The sequence below is a fragment of the Bos indicus genome, chromosome 16 (genome assembly GCF_029378745.1).
Source record: "Bos indicus isolate NIAB-ARS_2022 breed Sahiwal x Tharparkar chromosome 16, NIAB-ARS_B.indTharparkar_mat_pri_1.0, whole genome shotgun sequence".
In the NCBI taxonomy this organism is placed as follows: Eukaryota; Metazoa; Chordata; class Mammalia; order Artiodactyla; family Bovidae; genus Bos; species Bos indicus.
The window spans coordinates 6,897,703-6,922,588 of NC_091775.1; the positions used below are offsets into that span (position 1 = coordinate 6,897,703).

A 24,886-nucleotide genomic window follows, 5' to 3' on the forward strand; every position below is an offset into this window, starting at 1 on the left:
GGTGTCATCTGCACATCTGAGGTTATTGATATTTCTCCCGGCAATCTTGATTCCAGCTTGTGTTTCTTCCAGTCCAGCGTTTCTCATGATGTACTCTGCATATAAGTTAAATAAACAGGGTGGCAATATACAGCCTTGACGAACTCCTTTTCCTATTTGGAACCAGTCTGTTGTTCCATGTCCAGTTCTAACTGTTGCTTCCTGACCTGCATACAAATTTCTCAAGAGGCAGATCAGGTGGTCTGGTATTCCCATCTCTTTCAGAATTTCCCACAGTTTATTGTGATCCACACAGTCAAAGGCTTTGGCATAGTCAATAAAGCAGAAATAGATGCTTTTCTGGAACTCTCTTGCTTTTTCCATGATCCAGCAGATGGTGGCAAGTTGATCTCTGGTTCCTTTGCCTTTTCTAAAACCAGCTTGAACGTCTGGAAGTTCACGGTTCACATATTGCTGAAGCCTGGCTTGGAAAATTTTGAGCATTACTTTACTAGCGTGTGAGATGAGTGCAATTGTGTGGTCGTTTGAGCATTCTTTGGCATTGCCTTTCTTTGGGATTGGAATGAAAACTGACCTTTTCCAGTCCTGTGGCCACTGCTGAGTTGTCCAAATTTGGTGGCATATTGAGTGCAGCGCTTTCACAGCATCATCTTTCAGGATTTGGAATAGCTCAACTGGAATTCCATCACCTCCACCAGCTTTGTTCATAGTGATGCTTTCTAAGGCCCACTTGACTTCACATTCCAGGATGTCTGGCTCTAGGTCATTGATCACACCATCGTGATTATCTGGGTCATGAAGATCTTTTTTGTACAGCTCTTCTGTGTATTCTTGCTATCTCTTCTTAATATCTTCTGCTTCTGTTAGGTCCATACCATTTCTGTCCTTTATCGAGCCCATCTTTGCATGAAATGTTCCTTTGGTATCTCTGATTTTCTTGAAGAGATCCCTAGTCTTTCCCGTCCTGTTGTTTTCCTCTATTTCTTTGCATTGATCGCTGAAGAAGGCTCTCTTATCTCTTCTTGCTATTCTTTGGAACTCTGCATTCAGATGCTTATATCTTTCCTTTTCTCCTTTGCTTTTCCTTCTCTTCTTTTCACAGCTGTTTGTAAGGCCTCCCCAGACAGCCATTTTGCTTTTTTGCATTTCTTTTCCATGGTGATGGTCTTGATCCCTGTCTCCTGTACAATGTCACAAACCTCATTCCATAGTTCATCAGGCACTCTGTCTATCAGATCTAGGCCCGTAAATCTATTTCTCACTTCCACTGTATAATCATAAGGGATTTGATTTAGGTCATACCTGAATGGTCTAGTGATTTTCCCTTTCTTCACAAGAGTTAAGCATGGATTAAATGAGATAGTGTTTTTCTAAACTCAGGAAAGAAGGCATCATTGTGAGTTACTCTGATTATAAAGATGGAGGACTTGAACTAGACTCTTAGGGTAGATAGGATTTGTGCAGGTGGAGAGGAGAGATCATTCCAGAACATGGAGGTGGCTTGAGAAAATGCAGTACCTAGGCATCACATAATGTGTGCCAGCTGGCAATACTACAGAGCCTAGTGTGACCAGAGTAAAAGCTTTGTATTGTTAGCATTTGCATTGCTAATAACTAGTTAAACATGATATTCAGTTCAGTTCAGTCACTCAGTTGAGTCCAACTCTTTGTGACCCCATGGACTGCAGCACGCCAGGCTTCCCTGTCCATCACCAACTCCTGGAGCCAACTCAAACTCTATTGAGTCTATTGAGTCGGTGATGCCATCCAACCACATCATCCTCTGTTATCCCTTTCTCCTCCTGCCTTCAGTCTTTCCCAGCATCAGGGTCTTTTCAAATGAGTCAGTTCTTCACAGTATTGGAAACATATTAAACCTGATTTTGGAAGGACCTTAGATTAGAAAATAAAGAATTTATACTCAATCTTCTAGGTAATAAGAGCACTTGGTTATATGAGCAAGAAAGCAGCACAATTTTAGAAAAGTCATTTTGACAGCTGTTGATGTAAGCCTAGGAAAGAAATTCCTTATGAGAAGCTGCCCCCAAGATCCAGGGTTCTAAGGTGTTTCTAGACCAAGGCCTGCTTACACAAGGTAGTTAACTCCAGATTGTATTAGTGACATAAAACCAATGCCAAAGATTCAAAAGAATTGGTGGGTGTTAGGTCCACAGGATGTGTATGCCTATAACCAGGAAAATAAGCAATAAGGCCAGTGACTAGGAAGTGTGAGGACATTCTGTGATGCAGAGCATAAAGTGGATCCATGTCAAGTGGTTTAGAACTAAAGTTGGTATTAACAATATGCTACCAGTTAGAAGCTTACTTGTAGATGTTGCCAGTTTTCTGGGAGATTTCAGCTGGGATTGAAAGGGTTCATTTTTCTTTTTCTTCTTTTTTTGAAAGAGCTGTCTAGGAAGCAATGGAATTGATTGGCAGGATGGAGATAAGATTCTGTCATAACATCTGGATGAGGGTTGTAAAGGCAAAAGCCTATGGAATAAATTTATGGAGGCCAAGTGTAAAACTTGTTCATTGTTCTGGGAATTGGAAAATAATGGCTCTCACATGGTTTTAAGAGTTAGAATCTATGTGGTTGCAAACAAAAAAAAATTACTCTTTAACTGAAACAAGTTAAGATGGTGAGGCACTTTTCCAAGCAGAAAAGAGAAGTCTTTGGGTGAGGAGGAGAGAGAGATGAGGAGCTGGGGTTTCGATGCATTGTTCAATGCGCTAATAAAAATGCCTAGAAAGCTTAGGGGGATATAGTTCTGAGCTTTGGAAAGAAGCTAGTTCTACGTAGAAATTAGTTATTTTTTCATCTTCTAAATGAATGAAACTTAAAAGAATTATTTTTTTAAAAGATAAGATACTTAAAGAAGAAAAAGAAGAATGAATGTTGGCCTATTGAGTAGTAGTACTCAGTTTTAGGGCCAAAAGACGAATGTGCTTCAAAAACTTCTCAGAAAAATAACATCAGCAGAAGTAACTCTGACCCAAAATCAGTGTGAAAGGATTTTATATAAGGCATCAAAGATACAGCTAGCAAGTATAATAATGTCTTTTTTTTTCCTTTTTGCCATCTGATAGTTAACATATTAGAACTTTGAGGAATCAGATGATGATAATTCCAGCTGCTAATTGTCTTAAGGCAGCTGTTATATCCAGTAGTGATAATGAATTTATGGAGCACTTTAAGTTAGATGAAAATATCTTATTTGTGATGCACCTGGCTTTCAACTGTGCATTCTGGAGACTGCACTTCGTATGTAATTAAAATATGATAAAACTGCTCTGTTTTTCTTGTGTCCATATTTACACATATCTTTCCTCCTTTGATCCATAAAATCAGGCAATTTTTATTAGTTATCCAGTCTGGCATGTAGTCCCAACTTTTGTATGCCTCTTTTTCAAAGTTTCAATTATACATATATTTTTAAATTAATCATACCTTATTTTGATTTCATAACAAGTCATAAGTTTTTTGAGACTAATATGATTATTTTCCATGATTATATGTCATGAAATGGTAAGATCATGTTAACCTTTTGAGTATATGTACCTAACCTTCTATCAAATAGATTTTGTAACTCAAAATAATTCCTAAAACTTTTAAAAACTCAAACATAAAAATAAAATATGGATGTTACAATATATATAGGAAAAATAGGCATGGGATTTTCTGCCTTTTAGATACTATTATGTGTATTAGTTTTAAGCTAAAACATCAAATTGACTACTATTTAAAAAAAAAAAAAAAAGACTTCTTTGCCATTCTCTATATTTGGGGCATTGAGATAATTAAATTTTAGGATAACTAGAGCAAAAAAAAAAAAAAAGCTACTGTGACAGGATGTACAAAAAGCACATTCAAGAAATTTGTTTTATTAGACTCATAAGTTTAGTAGTGATTATAATATGGAAGGGGACTTTTGCAGCCAAATCAATGAATTCAGGGGATAACAGATTATACCCAAACTATTTATGGTTTTCTAAAGAACCACATTCAAAAGTTCATTTTAATTGAAGGCACAACATTAATTTGATTCAAAGAACCATGAATCACTAGATGATATGGCGATAAAAAGTTTAATGGGCACTGTTAGTTTTCTTCATTGATCTACCATGCTATTGATATTCACAGTAATTATACAGCAGGTGCATGGATAACAAAATCCAGTCAATAGATCCAAGTACGTGAATTTCAACTTTCATTTAATAGAAAAAAATAAGACTACAGTGCTTTAAATTGCTCTTCTCATTTTCATTAAAGGACATCAGTTCAGTTCAGTTGCTCAGTCCTACCTGACCTTTTGTGACCCCATGGACTGCAACATGCCAGGCTTTCCTGTCCATCACCAACACCTGGAGCTTGCTCAAGCTCATGTCCATCAAGTTGGTGATGCCATCCAACCATCTAATCATCTGTAAGCCCCTTCTCCTCCTGCCTTCAATCTTTCCCAGTATCAGGGTCTTTTCCAATGAGTCAGTTCTTTGCAACAGGTGGCCAAAGTATTGAAGCTTGAGCTTCAGCATCAGTCCTTCCAATGAATATTCAGCACTGATTTCCTCTAGAATTGACTGGTTTGATCCCCTTCCAGTCCAAGGGAATTTCAAGAGTCTTATCCAACACCACAGTTCAAAAGCATCAATTCTTCAATGCCCAGCCTTCTTTATGGTCCAACTCTCACATCCATACATGACTACTGGAAAAACTGTAGCTTTGACTATACAGACCTGTGTTGGCAAAGTAATGTCTTTGCTTTTTAATATGCTGTCTAAGTTGGTCATACCTTTTCTTCCAAGGAGGAAGCATCTTTTAATTTCATGGCTGCAGTCACCATCTGCAGTGATTTTGGAGCCCAAGAAAATAAAGTCTCTCACTGTTTCCATTGTTTCCCCATCTATTTTCCATGAAGTAATGGGACCCGATGCCATGATCTTTGTTTTTTGAATGTTGAATTTTAAGCCAGCTTTTTCACTCTTCTCTTTCACCTTCATCAAGAGGTTTTTAAATTCCTCTTTGCTTTCTGCCATAAAGGTGGTGTCATCTGCTTATCTGAGATTGTTGACATTTCTCCCAGCAATCTTGATTCCAGCTTGTGCTTCTTCCAGCCCAGCGTTTCTCATGATGTACTCTGCATAGAAGTTAAATAAGCAGGGTGACAATATGCAGCCTTGATGTACTCCTTTCCCAATTTGGAACCAGTCCATTGTTCCATGCCTGGTTCTAACTGTTGCTTCACATGCCTGCATACAGATTTCTCAGAAGACAGGTCAGGTGGTCTGGTATTCCCGTCTCTTTTAGAATTTTCACAGTTTGCTGTGATCCACACAGTCAAAGGCTTTGGCCTTTGTCAATAAAGCAAAGAACATCTATGATCCAATATTCATAAATATGTCCTTTAATTCGGACATATTTATGAATATCTTCCTTTTGGTCTTTAAGAGAAGTACAAATCTTCATTATAGTTCCCACTTTTAAGTTAGTCTCTCCATTTATTTGTGTGACTCCTAACATTATTACAAAGTGATGAAATACTCATTGCATTTGCACCTGAACAAGACATTTTAGGAGCTGTGTTACATGTATTCACTTTCCACCTCACTTCCAAGTGCTCATGGCTTCCCACTGCCTCTAGAACAGGGATGGAAACTTATCCTGAAGCTGAAAGTCCTTCACTAGCATCTTTCTAGGTTCTTTTGTAAATTCATCTCTTGTCCTTTCCTGGTCTAACCTGTCCTCTGAAGTCAACTCATTTTCTCAACATCCCAAGGCCATCCCTGGGATGGAACTTTTTTCTCAGTCCCATCTCCACTCCACTTCTACCTGGAGTGACATCAACCTAACCCCCTCAATAAAACATTCCCCCATTGTCTGCTGTTCTTTTCATCTTTCTGTGGTGTTTGGAATTTCTTTTTCATCCTTTTATCTGCTTCATAAATTAAATCCTCTGCAGGGGTCAGAGAGTGTGGCTTTTCATATCCCCAGATCCAGCTTGTAGTCTAGAGAAGCTCAAAAAACAGATACTCATATCATTAGGCAGTTTGAAGTAAACCATGCTTCTTGAAACAAATTATAACATTGAAATGTGTGAGTTTGGCAGATGAACATTTACCTATTTATTAATAGAGTGAATTAAGGATAATTTTTTTGTCCAATTCCTTAATATAGCATAACCTGAATTTTAGGTTAATTAATTTAAAATATTATCTATGTATACTGTTCTTCATAGCATTTCTGAAATCATTAATTTTTTTAGAATCATAGAATATTTAAATTAAAATACTATAGAAATTATTTGATCAAATTACTAATAGTTATGAATGATAAAACTAAGAACAATCAAGTGATATAATCATGGCTAGAATTTAGGTCTCCTTGATAGAAAAATAGCCAAAGTAAAAAATAATAAATCAATATATTTAAAATGGATAACCAACAAGGACCTAGTGTATAACACATGGAACTCTGCTCAATGTTATGTGGCAGCCTGGGTGGCAGCTGGGTTTGGGGGAGAATAGATACATGTACATGTAGGACTGAGTCCCTTTGTTGTTCACTTGAAACTATCACAACGCTGTTAATTGCCTATACCACAATACAAAATAAAAACGTCAAAGGAAGAAAAAGAATGGATCAACAAAATACTAGAATAAAACATAAATGTTTGATAAGGTGAACATGGCGATGGATTGTAATTGAACGATAATGATTCATCATTCATCCATATTCATTTTCACAACGTTTTTAGGTATAGAAATAATACAAGCCCTGCAAAATTTTACAGACCAAATAAACTGCAAGTCCTTCCACCAACATTATATAAAGACAAGTTTTGATAACCATAAACACTAAACAAATAAACATAAACACTAAACAAATAAACTTTAAGTAACAGTCTAATGTGTCAGGGTGGATGAGCTTTGCCTTTAGTTGCTACTGCAGTCATTTACTTTGTTTTCTTTTATTAGATACTTAATCCGACCGGATCCACTGGCTTACCTACCCAACAGTGAACCCAGTCGAAAAAACAGCATCTGCAACACCATGGTTCAGGACTCTCGAGAGGAAACTCAGCTTTGATAAAAAGAAAATAATAAACTGTTTTTTTTTTTCCCTCCAAGGATGTTGCTTGAAACAACTTTAGATCTTAGGAAAGAAAAAGCATTGCTGGCATGAACTAAACTAGATTGGAATATATCCAATTCTCTCATATTTAAAAAAATCTATTCTCCTGGAAGTATAGAGTATTTTGAAACTTGAAGTACTGCTTGTTGGTACTCCTCCTATTAATATTTGAAAGACATCAATGGAATGGTTTTGAAAACCTAAATCAGAACACAAAAATTTAAACCTGATGTTTCCTTGTTTGACAATGATGCAAAGTGTAGAAGCCAATTTTTAAAAAAGTATTAAGGCTTTATGAAAGTAAACTAGAAATCTATGTTTGGTGCATCCCAATGAACATAAAAGATGGTTGCTCCTCTTAAAATTAAATGTGTCCTATTACAATGCTGTTCTATAAAAACAGCTCATCATACTGTGTCTAGTCTTCTCTACACAGATAAATTTATGTGGCTGACTTCTGTGTAAGAATCATAGTTTGCTTTAGAATATGAATCTTTCAGTCATTTTAACCTTTTTGTTGCCTTTTCATATGATATGATATCCATTTTAGAATTTGCCATGTTGACAGCATGTTTTATTACTCTGAAGAAATCAAAACCAACGAAAATAAATATTAACAACATGAAATTTTCCCTAACTTTATGTTTGACACACATTGTATGCCAAGAAAAGTATAAAAGCAAATATGTATTGTTCTCCTAACATATTGTTCTCCTAAGAGAATACCTAACATAGGGAAAATACTTGAAACACATTTGTCGACTTAAGTTTACTCCAAAAATTGAAACTGCAATATTAAGTAATGATTTTCATTAAAATCTTGAGCTTTAACATTTTTTTATATATCTATATAGTATATTTCATTAGAAAGATACTTAAAAAGAAGCATAATTATGCTTTTTATAGAATACAAAGAATTTCAAAACATTAGAAGTCCTCCTTTATGCTTTTAGCATTAAAGTAATCATATTCCAAAAAATGCTATATCAAAATTTTTATCTAATTTAACTCTACTTTAACATTGTGCTGAAAACATGCAAAATAAAGATAGGTAGCTTGGGGGAATTGCCTGGTGGTGTAGTGGTTAGGCCTCTGTGCTTTCACTGCCAAGGGCCTGGGTTCTATTTCTGGTCAGAGAACTAAGATCCTGCAAGCTGTGTGGTGTGGCCAAAAAGAAAAGGCGGTTTCTGCCATTTAAATTTAATGCAGACCATACAAAATTGGACAGTTATAAAAGAAAAGTTGACCCTTGATGACTCCAGTGCTCTTACCTGTATTGCATTAGTCCCCTTCAGAAACGGGTTGAAAAACACAGAGCTTAGTTTGCAAGGTAGTTGGAATGTGTTGTCATTCCCACGAAAGAGATACTGAAAAATTTTTAAAGATATTTTGCTCCAAATTTTTTTTTCTGAATTTTACTTTGAATTTTAATTCAGCAGAAAGTAGAACATTTAAAGCTAGAAAGGTGGTATCATTTCTTTACACAAAGAAGCAGATAAAAAGAAAATAGGATTAAAGGTAACAAATAAATAAAATCTAATATTCCCTCATAATTCTGTGAATATAAAATATAAAATGTGAAATTATAGATTATAGCTATTGTATAATTTGGCTTTGAGTATATGAAATGCCTTTTTTGTTGTTGTTTTTGTTTAGTATTTTATATTACTCTCAGTTTAGAACAACATGAACACCAAGAATTTCCCCTAAAATAGGGAGACCCTATATTTAATTCTCTTTAACCAAACAAGGAAATAGAAACACAACTTAAAACAAAGATGGTATGCTTATACATGTGTATATGTTATAAACACAGGTGAAATACAGTTGACAAACATAGTCACATAGAAATTATTCAAACTGAAGGCAGAATTGAATTAATATATGTAATGGAGAACAATAATAAATTTAATGAATTTGTTTCATATTTGCACATTGAAATTTAAGTATGATGTTTCTTTGAGTTGTGATGTCTTTACCCATTACAGTTGTGTTTAGGAATAAATGTAAGGTTTTATGAAATTTTTTTCCTCCAATATCTCAAATTGAGTATTTTTGCATTATGACGGTTGCCAAGACTAGGGTTTTACTCTAGGTAGGGCCTGACTATATTTCCTATGAAAATAAAAAATGTGTTTCATAAATTTTAAAATAATTATTTTTGACTATGAACATTAATCCAAATTTAATATTTAACACAATTCAGATCAGCTTGCTATAATGATGATAGTTTATTACTCTTTCTGTTATTTAAAAAATAAAAACACACTTATAAAAGCCTTTTAACAAATGGTTGCCTTTTTAAATTACTTACACTTGCACATGAAAATAAAATATGAACTCAATATTAGTTCTTGTAACCCTATGGGATTTGACTCTGTCTATAGTCTATGTACCATTTTGCTACCAGTTACATTGCTTTAAAATAAATAATAAAATTATTTCTGATGATGAAAACATTTATTTTGGCAAAACTTGAGTTGTGTAGACAAATTATATTTTAATTTGCCACAGTTGTATTTTTCCCTGTCACTTTAATATTTCAAAACCAATATAAACATGAAGGTGATATCACTGGAAAAGTTAGTGATAAATAAACAGTTGTTAAATTACTTAAGAAAAAAAGGACAGGAAAGACAGAGAGACAGAGGAGGAAGTGAACAAAGGGAAAGGAGGGAAAAATAGAAAGGGAAAGAGATGAAGAGAGAGAAAAAGAAGGGAAAAAAAGGAAAGGAAAAAAATAAAAAAGAAACACCAATGTAGGTGCCAGAAAAGAAAAAAAAAATTTTTTTTTTCTTTTAAAAACTAGAGGATAATGTCTCAAAATAGTAATTTAAAGGCCAGAGAAATTGTGCTTAGAGAAAACCAGTTTTAAATGCAAAGCTAGACTTTTGGTCAGGGAAATGGAGTAGAAACTTTTCTCCCCATTACTTCTGGGTGCAGCTGAAAACCCTAGATATGAAACTGAGCAGCACCCTCTGGGCCTTCCTAGGGACAGACACACCATCCCCCATGTCCTAGGAAAACAATCAAGCAAGACAAAGTAGTATTAACTTAGCCAAAAAACAGAGTCAAGGCCACTTCATTCCTCAAGAGCTCTTAGTCATATTCTGAGCCATACCTTGGAGTTGTTTTACAGATACTGAAACCCCCAAAAGGGAAGAAGTTGACTACATGCTGACCACCAGCACATAGATCCCAGACCAGTAGAAACAGAAAACTGATACTTGAGAGTCCTGAAAAACCATCCTGTTACCTCACCCCCAACCAATCAGAAGGATGTACATGAGCCAGTTGCATACGACCCTCTCCTTCACCTTGCCTTTAAAAAACTCTTCCTTGAAAGCCACTGACAAGTTTGAGTTTTTTTGAACACTAGCTGACTGTTCTCCTTACTTGGTGCCTGGCAATAAATACTGTACTTTCCTTCACCACTGCCTGGTGACCATAGATGGCTTTGCTGTGCTTCAAGCAAGCAGACCTAAGCTGGGTTGAATGACAAATACTACATATCAATCCAGCATAAGAAGGCTGAAGAGAAGAAGGAAGATGGACTAGGGAAGTTGGGCTTGAGGAGCAGCATGGTGATGAGTTCTCTGGGTTTTCTTTTTGCCTCCTACAATTGCTTTGGATATTTGGAAATACCAATGTGCATGCATGCTCAGTCATGTGTGACTCTTTGTGACCCCACAGACTGGAGCCCACCAGGCTTTTCTACCCATGGGATTTCCAAGGCAAGACTATTGGAATGGGTTCCATTTCCTCCTCCAGGGGATCTTCCCAATCCAGGGATAGAATCTGCATCTCCTGAATCTCCTGCTTTGGCAGGTGGATTCTTTACCACTGTTCCATCTGGAAAGCCTGGGAAATGTTAGGGAGAACAGCAAAACCAAGAAAAGCCTGCTCTTTCTATGGGGCCAACTTTGCAGCATATGCAACTGTCACAGCACCAGACTGCTGATGACACTGCAGTGTGAGTGGCTTGTTCACAGAACATCTCCTAAAATATATGGTGGTCAAAACATCCAGTGGCCAGGAGCTTCCTTCAGCACCCCCAGGATGGTGTGTAATCAAGTGCCTCCAGTGGTATACTCCTCCGTGAAGACTGTCCTGAGATGTTCAGCAAAGGAGTTCACAGAATTTTCTGCAATTCTGTGAACCATAGCAATGCCAACAGCCTGGTTTCAGTCCTGGAGTCTCTTTCTGGATGCTCAGTCTCAGCTCTTAAGATAATGCATGCTCCTTATATCTGTTATTGCTCTGTTATTTTCAAGTCCTCTTTACTTAGCACTAGCTAAGTAAAGTAAAGATCCTTGGAGCAATCTGTTATTACTCCAAGGATCTGATACAGTTTATGATTATCTGTAACTTTCCAAATCACTGTGTACTTCTTCAGATTAGATCCTGGCTGAGAAAAATACATAAGTCAGTCGTTCTCCATCTGAATAAATCTGAGATAATGGTGATATCAAAATCCAAGGCTTGGAATCTGAAGGACATATTTTGGGAAAATTCAGCAAATTAAATAGTACCTGCTGGGAAATTTTTAATACAAACACTTACTCTGTGGAGCATTAGATAACTATTATTTCATTTTGATCTCTGATCATTTTATAGGGTTGTTCTCCAGTCTATATTATTTGAAGGAACAGGTCAGCTTTAACTGTGGTGGATCAATATGAGATTATACCAAATGGTTCTGAAAAAAATGTTATTTGGTTTATAATTAAAGATTATGTACTATCCTAGCATTCAATAAAATTTCATTCTACTGTTTATATCTATTAATAAAAATGTTGCAATAGAGTTAAAATGTCTGTCTTCTTAAGTAATAGCAGAAATCTAAGAAATTGCACTGTAATTTAGTCACATTTCAAAGAAATACAGAGTTCTACTCAGAGACATATTTTTCCTTTTTCTCTCTATACAAACAGGTTTAATTTCATGATCTAACAGACTAGATAGTTTTTCACTTTAAAATTAAATACAGTTCCAAAAGGAAAAGTTCCTGAATTTTATAGACTGCCATTCCCTGATTTGTATGATATTAATACTTATATAGAATAAGAAAACTTGAGGATGTCTTGGAATATTTCAACTTAACAAAAGATTAAGCCTATGAGATACTCTTATTACCTAGCCTAAGGTAAGCACTCAAGTTGAGATTTATAAACAATTATTGATTTATATTATTTCAAGTAATATAAATATAATGGAAATATTTATTACTTTAGCTAAGAATTCAAACTTAAAAAATATTGAGAAAAACATTATTTGAAAAATACTTCAATTTTAGAGGTTTAGGGGCCAACTAAGCCACAAATGATTTGATTTTGAATTTTATGATCACTTTGTAATGAAATTAATTGACTTTTAATATTTTGGGGAAAAAGCACACTATGACATGACTATAAAATGACTAATGTTTTCACCGAAAAACGTGTTGCTAAAAATAATTAAGTAGCTGTGTTTGATTTACTATCTCTAACTAAAGGAGAAAAATATTTTATTTTGAAGTACTCAGCCTCATCCAAATTACTGTGGGCAATCCTCGTTTTTCACTTGTGCTCAGACTCTCAGTCGTGTCTGATTCTTTGTGACCCCATGGACTGTAGCCCACCAGGCTCCTCTGTCCATGGGCTTCTCCAGGCAAGGATACTGGAGTGGGTGGCCATGCCCTCCTCCAGCGGATATTCCTGATCCAGGGATCAAACCCGTGTCTCTTAAGTCTCCTTTATTGGCAGGGGTTTTCTTTACCACTAGCGCCACCTGGGAAGAACTTATTAGATGATACTATAAGTTAAAAATCACTTAATAAAATAATTTTATTTTGTCATTTTCATGTCATTCTGTCATTTTTACCCCTTGAGTTTGCTGACATATTGATATTGTAAAAGAATTTCAATCTAAAATGGGGAACACGTGTATACCAATGGCAGATGCATGTTGATGTATTGCAAAACCAATACAATATTGTAAAGTAAAATAATAATAATAATAAAATTTTTTTAAAAATTAAAAAAATAAAATGGAACCAGAGAATGCAAAATGGAAAAATCTCAAATACATCCCCTCAGGAAGACAAAAACTTAAGAAATGAAAAATGATTTTCTGTAAATATGTGATTTACCAAAAACTAGTAATATTGGTATTTCTTAAATGAGAGAGAGTGGGTCAGGTGTTGCCTTGTACCAACCTCAGGAAATGTCCTTCATGGTTTCCAGAGGGATGAACAAAAATGACCCAGGTCAGTTTGGTCTCAACAAATAAGCGGAACTGAGTTGTTTGTCTGGTGAGGCTGGTTTTGTCTGCGTAGGGAAGTAGCAAGGCATGTCTCCACTGGTTTTTCATTAAAAAAAATTCTAACTGAACTCTCCCTTCTTTATGTTTCTGCCCATAAATACAGTTAACCTCAAGCCCTAAACAGACTTGCTTGTTATTTGCTATTGATTTCATGTCCCAAGTTGCAATTCCTCTGCTATTTCTGAATAAATTCATCTTTCAAAAAATTATTTATTTTTAATGGAAGGATAATTGCTTTATAATATTGTGCTGGTTTCTGCCATGCATCAACATGAATCAGCTATAATTATACATATGTTTCAGATTTCGCTTGTAGCTCAGCTGGTAAAGAATCTGCCTGCAATGCAGGAGACCCCGGTTTGATTCCTGGGTCAGGAAGATCCCCTGGAGAAGGGATTGGTTATCCCCTCCAGTATTCTTGCCTAGAGAATCCCCATGGACAGAGGAGACTGGCGGGCTACAGTCCATGGGGTCACAAAGAGTCAGACAGGACTGAGTGACACAGCAGAGCACAGGACATTCATATGTTCCATCCCTCTTGGTCCTCCCTCCCACCCCATCTCACCCCTCTAGCTTGTCGTTGTGATAAACTTATCTTTTGGCAATTTTGAGTTTGCCTCATTTTCCCTTTTTATTTTGGTCAACAAAACCATGTCTTGTAAATATACTATTAAATGTGTATTATTAAGAATCTGCAAGAACAAAAGCTTAGCACTTCAGAATTAGCACCCTGTAATATTTGTAAACTTTTTCTTAAATAATACTATCCAAAATGACAAGATCTGTCTGCTTCATAATTATTTGGACTTAACAGAGACATTTTTATGCTTTAAAAGAATCAAACTTCCCTGACATTTTTCAATATTCCTCAACACCCTCCTTTTGCTTATGTTATGTTAAGTCGCTTCAGTCGTGTCCGACTCTGTGTGACCCCATAGACGGCAGCCCACCAGGCTCCACCGTCCCTGGGATTCTCCAGGCAAGAATACTGGAGTGGGTTGCCATTTCCTTCTCCAATGCATGAAAGAGAAAAGTGAAAGTGAAGTCGCTCAGTCGTGTCCGACTCTTAGCGACCCCATGGACTGCAGCCCACCAGGCTCCTCTGTCCATGGATTTTCCAGGCAAGAGTACTGGAGTGGGGTGCCATTGCCTTCTCCAACCTTTTGCTTACCTTTTGATATAAAATAGCCACCAAAACAATTACTGAATTCATGTAACCTTGAAGAAACTTAGTGAAGTAATTTAACGTCTTTTTGTATCATGTATAAAAGACAGTTTTCATCTGAGTCCAAAATCAATTGTTTCTTTGTAACTCTCCCGATACCATCACTGAATAAACTACAGGATACAGATGATGATCAAGGGTAAGTAATTTGTTTTGTGTACACAATATTGATCACTTCTGTAGATTTGCCTGTGTTGTAATTGCCACATCTTATGCTCTGGTATGGATGACTGCACCCACTCACAGAGGCAGCTACTTTGTGCTGGGCATGCAGATGAAGCTAAGTGGTGGGAAATTTTGGCTGGGTGCAAAGATTTATCATCCAGCACCAGCTCCTCAATCTTGTAACATGGGAATTGTTTCTGTGCTCATTTCTTACCAACTGATAGGCTTTGTCCAAGGCTTTGAGGGCTGAAAACTACTGGCCTTGGTACCTGTATGATGAAATTGGGAAATAAGTTTGGTAGGAGAAAATTGTTCGTATGCAAACCCATAACAAATCATTTATTTTTCACTATTGCATTCCCACAGAGTAATTCTTATGCTTTCTGTAATCATTTAATACTTCTTGATATGAATTTACTTTCATGAAGTCCATCCAAGCAATTCTCAAAACTATACACACTTAAAAAATATAAGTAGGGAATCAATAACTCCAGATATTCAAATCATCTTTAAATCTTTATTTATACGTTTTTATTTTGATATTAAAATTAGAATGGAGACAAATTTGAATCTCATAATTATGGTATAGTTTGAATTTCATAGAAGGAACACAGATAATCATAAGAGCCCAGAAATTTTGTGATAGAGTCAATTCTTCTTTATTCAGAACAAGAGTTCTTACCAGCTTGAACAAAGTTTCCAGAATATAATCATCTCAGTAGAAAAAAAAAATAATGGGGGTAATAAGGTTATTATAAAAGATGGAAAGAAAATTTAAGTTTATATAAATTAAGAAATTATATTCTGGGTGGTAATTTTATTGAGAATCATAAACTCTGAAGACCTAGCCCTATGTGCAGATCTTCTAAATGTTTGTATCTAATGCTGAAAGATGCAGTGTAGATGTTTGAGGTCAAAGATCCTGAAAGCACATATCCAGTTCCAGAAAAAAAAAAAAAAAAAAAATCCGGGCATTGTACTTGCTGATAAATATCCATTGGCTTGTACCTTTTTTTTTAGCAGAATTTCATATAGACAAAAACCTCATAGAAAGCCACTGAACTAAAGTTCTGAAGGTGAAATTGTTGCTAATAGTTTTTGTATAAAAGTCATAAATAGTAACCCATTTTATATCCATTAAAACTTCATGGATCAAGTTTTTTATGTATCCTCAAAGTCCTGTTGAAAAATACCATGACCTTTTCTACTTTCTTTCATTACATCTTCAGTGAAATAGTCTCTCTGAATACTTTGAATAAATATGTGAAACAAAGGATAATCCTGTCCCACAGTTTCATTTCCCTGGATTTTTCTGATACTGTCTCCATCTGACTTTTTATATGGTGGGAACAGATGAAGAAAATACCAAAAATGTTTAGTCTTTACATTTGTGTATTTCATTGATTAAGAAATACATATGGCTATGAATACACATTTTTCCTATTGGTTTTAACAGTACATCTATTGCCATTAAACTTGTTTTTCATAGGAAACAGACTTCTGGTAGAGGCATTCATTGTCGGGGTGTTTGTTCCTTTGATTTCCTTAAGGGATGAGTTTCTTCTTTCAGCAATATTTTGTTTTGAAAATTAAAAACAAATTTTCTCCCTATTATCATTTCAGTTCAGTTGCTCAGTTGTGTCTGACTCTTTGTGACCCCATGGACTGAAGCATGCCAGGCTTCTCTCTTAGGATCAGATTGTCTCCATGTCTGTGGAGATGTAGAAATACTAAGAACACATTCACTCACCCTCACTGTGCATAGCTGGTCACGTGGTATGGTCCAACCTGCCTCAAGGGCTCAGAAGAGACAGCTGGATATACTTAATGAGCGTAAGCAATGGTTGCTGCCACATACACCTAGACATGCCCTGAGATTTAGGGCCTTGAGTCATAAAAATAACAACCTAAAAGCTAGAGAAACAAAGAAAAACAAACAGACATGCAAATAAAACAGGTCATCTAGAAATAAATGAATTTCAGATCAGCAACAGATTTCTCTTTGACACGCTTTGTCTAGAATGGAGCTATGCTTTAAAGTTTTAAAGGAAATCATTTTCCACTTTGATTTTATACCAAATAAAACTATCAGCATCTTCTGAGGGTAGAAAAAGTCATTTTGGAGATACAGAAGGACTCAGATAATCTATCTTCCATTCATCTTTCCTTTTCCTTTATGAGGTTTTTTGTCAGTATACAAAAGCAAAAGGAGAGAACAATGAAGGATGAGATGCAGGGTTAGAGAAAAACTATTTGCTGTATAGAAGGAAGGGGATGGGGTTCTCCATGAAAGAGGTATCCTGGTTACATGGGACCAAGAAAATCAATCTTATGATGAATAAATAAACAAAGATGGGACTAACATGTATTGTTATAAATCTAAAGGGGGTACCCATCAAATTTTCACATTAAAAATGTTTAGATTTCTGAGAACAATTTTCTCTGGATAGCAGTAAAATGACTTGTACCTAGAAAATCCATATAACAAATGATTTGAAAGTGAAGTTAGTCACTCAATCCTGTCTGTCTCTTTGCGACCCCATGGACTGCAACCCACCAGGCTCCTTTGTCCATGGGATTCTCCAGGCAAGAACACTGGAGTGGGTGGCCATGCCCTTTCTCCAGGGGATTTTCCCGACATGTACATTCACAGAGTGCGCATGGGTGCTAACTCTGAGGTGGTGCAAGACAGTTCCTAAAATGTGTACCCACAGTGCACACTGTCTTGTTTCTTAATGTTTGGACCATTTGCGTCTGCAGTTTCTAGTACAATTTGTTCACAGCTTCCACAGACCCTCAAATCACTCTGTCCATATGACACACGGAGGGTCTTGAGGACCTTCAGATGTTACACTCAGCTTCTAGACAAGCTGCAGCATGAGGGTCTTGAGTTGTTTGAGGCTCATTAAAGAGTACTAACCAGTAACCACACCCTTTTGCACACAAGACCATCGAAAGCCATGTGAAGAATATCAAATCATCTGGGATTGATGCTTTGTTATGAATTTCTCTCAATTTCTGTGTATCTTGGAGAAGTTCCTTAATTGTTTGGTGCCTCTACTGGTTAGGCAAACTTTTAAACACATGGAGATCCAGATGGTGAGGAAAGAGAGGGCCTGACCCAATGAACAAAAATATTGTTTAAGCTTGTTATTGAGTTTATTATTTTCCCAAGTGGTTGCTCTGTTTGTCATTGTTTGACACTGACCCAGGAACAGGAAATCTCTTCACTATTAAATAACAAGAAATAAGTCAACAACAATAATGAATACAAATAGCAGTATATTATTTCCTATTTTTGAAATACTATTTTGCTATTATTGCATATGGATTTCAAAGCAATAGACTTAATTTATATTCTCTGAGGTAGTAGATATGAGGGGCAAATACCCCCCAAAATACAGACATGGAACATATCAAGAAATACAACATAATTTAGGAGAAGACACTGATTGACAAGAATTATTACATTTAAAGACTTAACTTGGAAAGAAACACAAGTACTTTGGAATAGGATTTTATTTCTTTGAACTTGTTTTATGATATCACCATCTTGTGGCCAAATTTAAAATAATTTTCCATTGCAAACTAAGTAAAGCTGGGTTTATTCCAATACAGCATCCTATGAACATGTGTGCGTGTGTGTGTGTCTATGCACACGTGCGTGGGCTATCAGTTAGCTGTGTCCAACTCTCTGAGGGCCCATGGACTGTAGCCCACCAGGTTCCTCTGTTTGTGGAATTTTCCAGGCAAGAATGCTGGAACGGGTTGCCATTTCCTACTTCAGGAGATTTTCCTGACCCCAGGATAGAAACTGTATTTCTGGAGTCTCCTGGATTAGCAGGCAGATTCTTTACCACTAGAGCCACCTGGGAAGCCCTTCCTATGAATATTCTACCATATTAAACTTTTACAACACTGTCTTTTTTAAATTGATTTTACTGTAATTTTAAAAACTGGTTTTGTGTTATGTTAAATTCAAAAAGTTTGTCATCATGTAAATTATTGAGAAAGATCTTATTATAATATTTAAAGGCTAATTTAATACTAAAAATGATTTAAATTTTTAAAAAACAATGTTATATTTGAAGAAAGAAAAAGCCTGTTTACCATACATTATATATAGAAATTCATTTAAAGTCAGAACTATTTCCACTTACAAACTTATTATTTAAATATTCTAGAAAAAAAGTCAAAGAAATTCTATTATCCTTAAGCTTTAAGATGTTCTAGCATCTAAGGTCTTGATAAGATAAAAGTAACAATTTCATAGGAAACATGGCAAAAGTATGAAAAGTGTAACAGAGAAAAGGCTGATGTGTGTGTGTGTATATATATATATAATGACACATCAAATAAGACAGCTGATGCATGTGTCCTCAGTTGTGTCTGACTCTTTGCAAACCTGTTGACTGTATCCTGCTAGGTTCCTCTGTCCATGGGATTTCCCAGGCAAGAATACTGGAGTGGGTTGCCATGCCCTCCTTCAGGTAATCTTCCCACGCAGGTATGGAACCTATGTCTCTGGGGTCTCCTGTATTGGCACTCTGACTCTGTACCGCTGAGCCACCTGGGAAGCCCAAAGACAGCTGGTACTAAGATAAATACTATTTTTGTTTTTTTGAAGCCCCAGGATCTTTATTTTTAAATAGAGGAATTTGTATCATACGATAGTGATACAGTGACGGTATTTTGTATATAATTTTTACATCTCTGTAGGTAAGCTTTTTATTGATTTTTCTCCTTATAAAATATTTTTGCATATAATATGGGGGAATGAACCTATACTCTCTTTTTTTGCTCTTATTTGCTCTCTTTTAAAAATTGTTATATTAGGGATGCAGGCTTTTTTTAAAAAATTAATTTAATAAATACCATTTTTGCTTGAAGGAAGTCCTCCTTTCCTTCTGACAGGCCTTCAGCGTGGGAGTTTGTTTTCATCGCTTCAAGGTTTGGACTGAGCTCATAGTTTTTCTGTGCTGTGGCAACTCTCACTGCACAGACGTCAGACTGCTCTAGCGACACCTCGTGTTTGTGATGAGCTAACTGGTGGTGTTTCTATCTTTGAACATCTTTTCTCTGCTTGTCTCTGGGCCTCCCATTGTGCTGTCCCTCAAGAGAACCTGCCTAGGGCAGCTCTGCCCAGGGTACCCATTTTCATTCTGTGCTTGTCAGTGTGTGGTGGAGTCACACCGGGTCTTGTCTGACGTTCTGATTAGCTGTGGATTGTAGGCAGCCCCGTCAACCTAGGCTTTGGGACGAAGGTGTCACAAGGTTTTCTGTCCCTCCTGCAGGTGTAACTTTGATCCTAAGATGCTTTCCTGCTTCTCCTCCGGCAGTAGAGTTTCCCTGTTCTCATACCCCAGGTGCTACATATTTCTACCGTGACTTCAGGGGAAGATATATGTGGTCCTTTTCCATGTAGACAAAAGCTTTCCATGGAGGAGAGGGAGGAGATGGATTCATGCAGAGTTCTGGCAATGCCCACCATTTGCATCCCCCAGGTGGCCATACAGGTAAACCTTTCCCAGGACTCCCCCCGAAGCTTCCCCTCAGATGCCTGCTGATGTTCATGGAGGAAAAGCCCACAAGACAGAGACTCCCCAGTGTCTGCAGCCCAGGGAGTAACTTTCACATGGCCCCTGCCCAATCTTTAGCCAAATATCAAGCACTCTCACTGCACTGTTAACCAACATGCCCTTGACATCCTGGCATTTGTCTCAGGTGAGAAAAGCTTGGGGGTTGTGTCTAGGCATCTGTAAGTGTTGTCTATTGCTAAAGAAGTGCGGTTAATTGCCTTTATCATTAAATTAGTGAATTAAAAAAAAATTCCCCTTGCATGTTTAAATTATTTCCTTACAAATATGTAGTCTTCACATTTCCAGCCTCAGAGTTACTTCGTGTCTTCAGTAGCAAGTCTAGCAAAAAGCAGTGCCTGAGAGGAGGCTCATAAGTGTCATTTAAAGGATGGGACCTGGAGATTGTCATACAGAGTGAAGTAAGTCAGAAAGAGAAAAACAAATTTTGTATATGGATGTGAGAGTTGGACTGTGAAGAAGGCTGAGTACCGAAGAATTGATGCTTTTAAACTGTGATGCTGGAGAAGACTCTTGAGAGTCCCTTGGACTGCAAGGAGATCCAGCCAGTCCATTCTAAAGATCAGTCTGGGGTGTTCTTTGGAAGGACTGATGCTAAAGCTGAAACTCCAGTACTTTGGCCACCTCATGCGAAGAGTTGACTCATTGGAAAAGACTCTGATGCTGGGAGGGATTGGGGGCAGCAGGAGAAGGGGATGACAGAGGATGAGATGGCTGGATAGCATCACTGACTCGATGGACATGAGCTTGAGTGAACTCCAGGAGTTGGTGATGGACAGGGAGGCCTGGCGTGCTGTAATTCATGTGGTCACAAAGAGTCAGACACGACTGAGCGACTGAACTGAACTGAACTGAATGCATATACGTGGAATCTAGAAAAATGGTAGAGATGAACCTACTTTCAGGGCAGGAATAGAGACAGACATAGAGAACAAACATACGGACACTGAGGGGGAAAGAGGTGATAGGGTAAGTTGGGAGATGGCAATTGACATATGTACACTACTGTGTAGAAAATAAATAACTAGTGATAACCTACTGTATAGCACAGGAAACTCTCCTTAATGCTCTGTGGCAACCTGACTAGGAAGGAAATCCTAAAGACAGGAGCTATAAGTGTGTGTATATATGCATATATATGCATGTGTGTACATGTATATACTGTTCATGGGGTTCTCAATGCAAGAATAATGAAGTGGTTTGCTATTCCCTTCTCCAGTGGACCGCATTCTGTCAGACCTCTCCACTATGACCCGTCTATCTTGGGTGGCCCCACACAGCATGGCTTAGTTTCATTGAGTTAGACAAGGCTGTGGTCTGTGTGATCGGATTGGCTAGTTTTCTGTGATTATGGTTTCACTGTGTCTGCCCTCTGATGCCCTCTCGCAACAACTACCATCTTATTTGGGTTTCTCTTGCCTTGGACGTGGGGTATCTCTTCACAGCGGCTCCAGAAAAGCACAGCCGCTGCTTTTTACCTTGGATGAGGGGTATCTCCTCACGGCCGCCCCTTCTGACCTTGAACGTGGAGTAGCTCCTCTCGGCCCTCCTGCACCCGTGCAGCCACCGCTCCTTGGATGTGGGGTTGCTCATCTGTGCTGCTGCCCCTGACCTCGGGCGTGGGGTAGCTCCTCTTGGCCACCTTCCCTAGAACCAGATATCCTGGAATGTGAAGTCAACTGGGCCTTAGAGAGCATCACTACGAACAAAGCTAGTGGAGATGATGGAATTCCAGTGGAGCTATTTCAAATCCTGAAAGATGATGCTGTGAAAGGGCTGCACTCAATATGCCAGCAAATTTGGAAAACTCAGCAGTGGCCACAGGACTGGAAAAGGTCAGTTTTCATTCCAATCCCAAAGAAAGGCAATGCCAAAGAATGCTCAAATTACCCCACAATTGCACTCATCTCACACGCTGGTAAAGTAATGCTCAAAATTCTCCAAGCCAGGCTTCAGTAATACGTGAACCGTGAACTTCCAGATGTTCAAGCTGGTTTTAGAAAAGGCAGAGGAACCAGAGATCAAATGGCCAACATCTGCTGGATCATCAAAAAAGCAAGAGAGTTCCAGAAAACATCTATTTCTGCTTTATTGACTATGCCAAAGCTTTTGACTGTGTGGATCACAATAAACTGTGGAAAATTCTGAAAGAGATGGGAATACCAGACCACCTGACCTGCCTGTTTCTTTTACCTTGGACGTGGTGTATCTCTTCACGGCGGCTCCAGCAAAGCACAGCCACTGTTCAGACACAGACCTGCCTGACTTTGAGAAACCTGTATGCAGGTCAAGAAGTAACAGTTAGAACTGGACATGAAACAACAGACTGGTTCCAAATAGGAAAAGGAGTACATCAAGGCTGTATATTATCACCCTGCTTATTTAACTTATATGCAGAGTACATCATGAGAAACGCTCGGCTGGAAGAAGCACAAGCTGGAATCAAGATTGCCGCGAGAATTATCAATAACCTCAGATATGCAGATGACACCACCCTTACGGCAGAAAGTGAAGAGGAACTCAAAAGCCTCTTGATGAAAGTGAAAGAGGAGAGTGAAAAAGTTGGCTTAAAAGTCAACATTCAGAAAACTAAGATCATGGCATCTGGTCCCATCACTTCATGGCAAATAGATGGGGAAATGGTGGAAACAGTGTCAGACTTTATTTTTCTGGGCTCCAAAATCACTGCAGATGGCCATTGCAGCCATGAAATTAAAAGACGCTTACTCCTTGGAATGAAAGTTATGACCAACCTAGATAGCATATTCAAAAGCAGAGACATTACTTTGCCAACAAAGGTCCGTCCAGTCAAGGCTATGCTTTTTCCTGTGGTCATGTATGGATGTGAGAGTTGGACTGTGAAGAAAGTTGAGCGCCGAAGAATTGATGCTTTTGAACTGTGGTGTTGGAGAAGACTCTTGAGAGTCCCTTGGACTGCAAGGAGATCCAACCAGTCCATTCTGAAGGAGATCAGTCCTGGGTGTTCATTGGAAGGACTGATGCTGAAGCTGAAATTCCAATACTTTGGCCACCTCATGCGAAGAGTTGACTCATTGGAAAAGACTCTGATGCTGGGAGGGATTGAGGGCAGGAGGAGAAGGGGATAACAGAGGATGAGATGGCTGGATTACATCACCGACTCGATGGACATGAGTTTGAGTGAACTCTGGGAGTTGGCGATGGACAGGGAGGCCTGGTGTGCTGCAATTCATGGGGTGCAAAGAGTCAGACACGATTGAGTGACTGAACTGAACTGAACTGACACACACACACACACATACACACACACACATACACACACATATACACACACAGATATATATATATACACACAGATACACACACATACATATACACACACACATATATATACACACACACATATATATATATACATACACACATACATATATACACACACATACATATATATACACATTTTCATATATACACACATACATATATGGCTGATTCATTTTTCTGTACAGTAGAAACTAACACAACATTGTAAAAACTATTTTCTGATAAATATTAATTTAAAAATAAAAACAATAAGGTATGGGTAGTGAACAGCTGCATGGGATCGACAAGTCTGAAAGGCCCCTGACTGATTCTGTAGGACCCCTGAGTCTGCCTGAGGCTCTGCTCAGCGTGGGTCTCTGAAGCCTCCTTTGCAACATCAGAGGATCAGGGGTCTCTTGAGGCCCCAGGGGAGATGACTAGCCTGTAGTCTTTGAATCGCAGCCAGGGCCTGACGCTGTGGCTCTTCTGTCTGTTTCAAAACACACTTTTTATTGATTCACTGGTACGGAGACCCCAAGTGTGCATCCTGAATTAGATTCTGATGCTTTCAGAATCCAGATAGTCAGACCTCTGCCAGGAAAGTGCACAGCTATCTTGTCGACAGTTTGTTCAGATTAATGAAAAGAGCAGTCCAGACACACTTCAGTAAATCAAGTCAGAGGGACTATTTGAAGGAAGCAGAAGGAAGTTGGTAACCCTGGCACTCAGGGGAAAGTGCTCAGCACTGCTGTCAATTACTAAGGATCACAGGCTTTCTGTTTCAGAATTCTTCTTGGAGATTTTAAGCTTTCAGAGGATGCCATCTGAGCGAGGGCCATTTCAGAACCCCTTTAGTCCTGGTATTTTGTTAGCAAAGCTTGTGAGTTCAACTTACAGTGTGACTGGGCAGGTGAATCTCATTAATCTCCGTTCCTCACTATTCAACCTAATGCTAAGCTACAGAGTAGCACACAGGCAGACCTACAGATATGAAAAGAACAAGAAATTCAGCCAGTGCATTGATAATCTCTGTCATTTTTTAGTTGATTTTCAGGCCCTGAAGCCAAAGAGTTCTCTATTATATGCCCTTCCTACAGCCCTGCCAACCTTCCAGTTCCAACATGCACACTCATACACACACACACTCACACACACACACACACACACACACACACATCATCT

At 37.8% G+C, this 24,886-nt stretch overlaps 1 protein-coding gene across 7 annotated transcripts in view; it reads left to right on the forward strand.

Moving 5' to 3' along the window:
- Positions 1-11,921, forward strand: part of KCNT2 (potassium sodium-activated channel subfamily T member 2) — a 436,001-nt gene extending 424,080 nt beyond the window's left edge. For 2 of the 7 annotated variants that reach the window (XM_070767900.1, XM_070767905.1), the window contains one exon: positions 6,976-11,921. In XM_070767900.1, the coding sequence (XP_070624001.1) occupies positions 6,976-7,087 (112 nt within the window). In that variant the 3' untranslated portion in view covers positions 7,088-11,921. The remainder of the gene's footprint in view (positions 1-6,975) is intronic. The other 5 variants (XM_070767901.1, XM_070767904.1, XM_070767902.1 and 2 more) reach the window with 4 other exon arrangements.
- Positions 11,922-24,886: the final 12,965 nt, after the last annotated feature.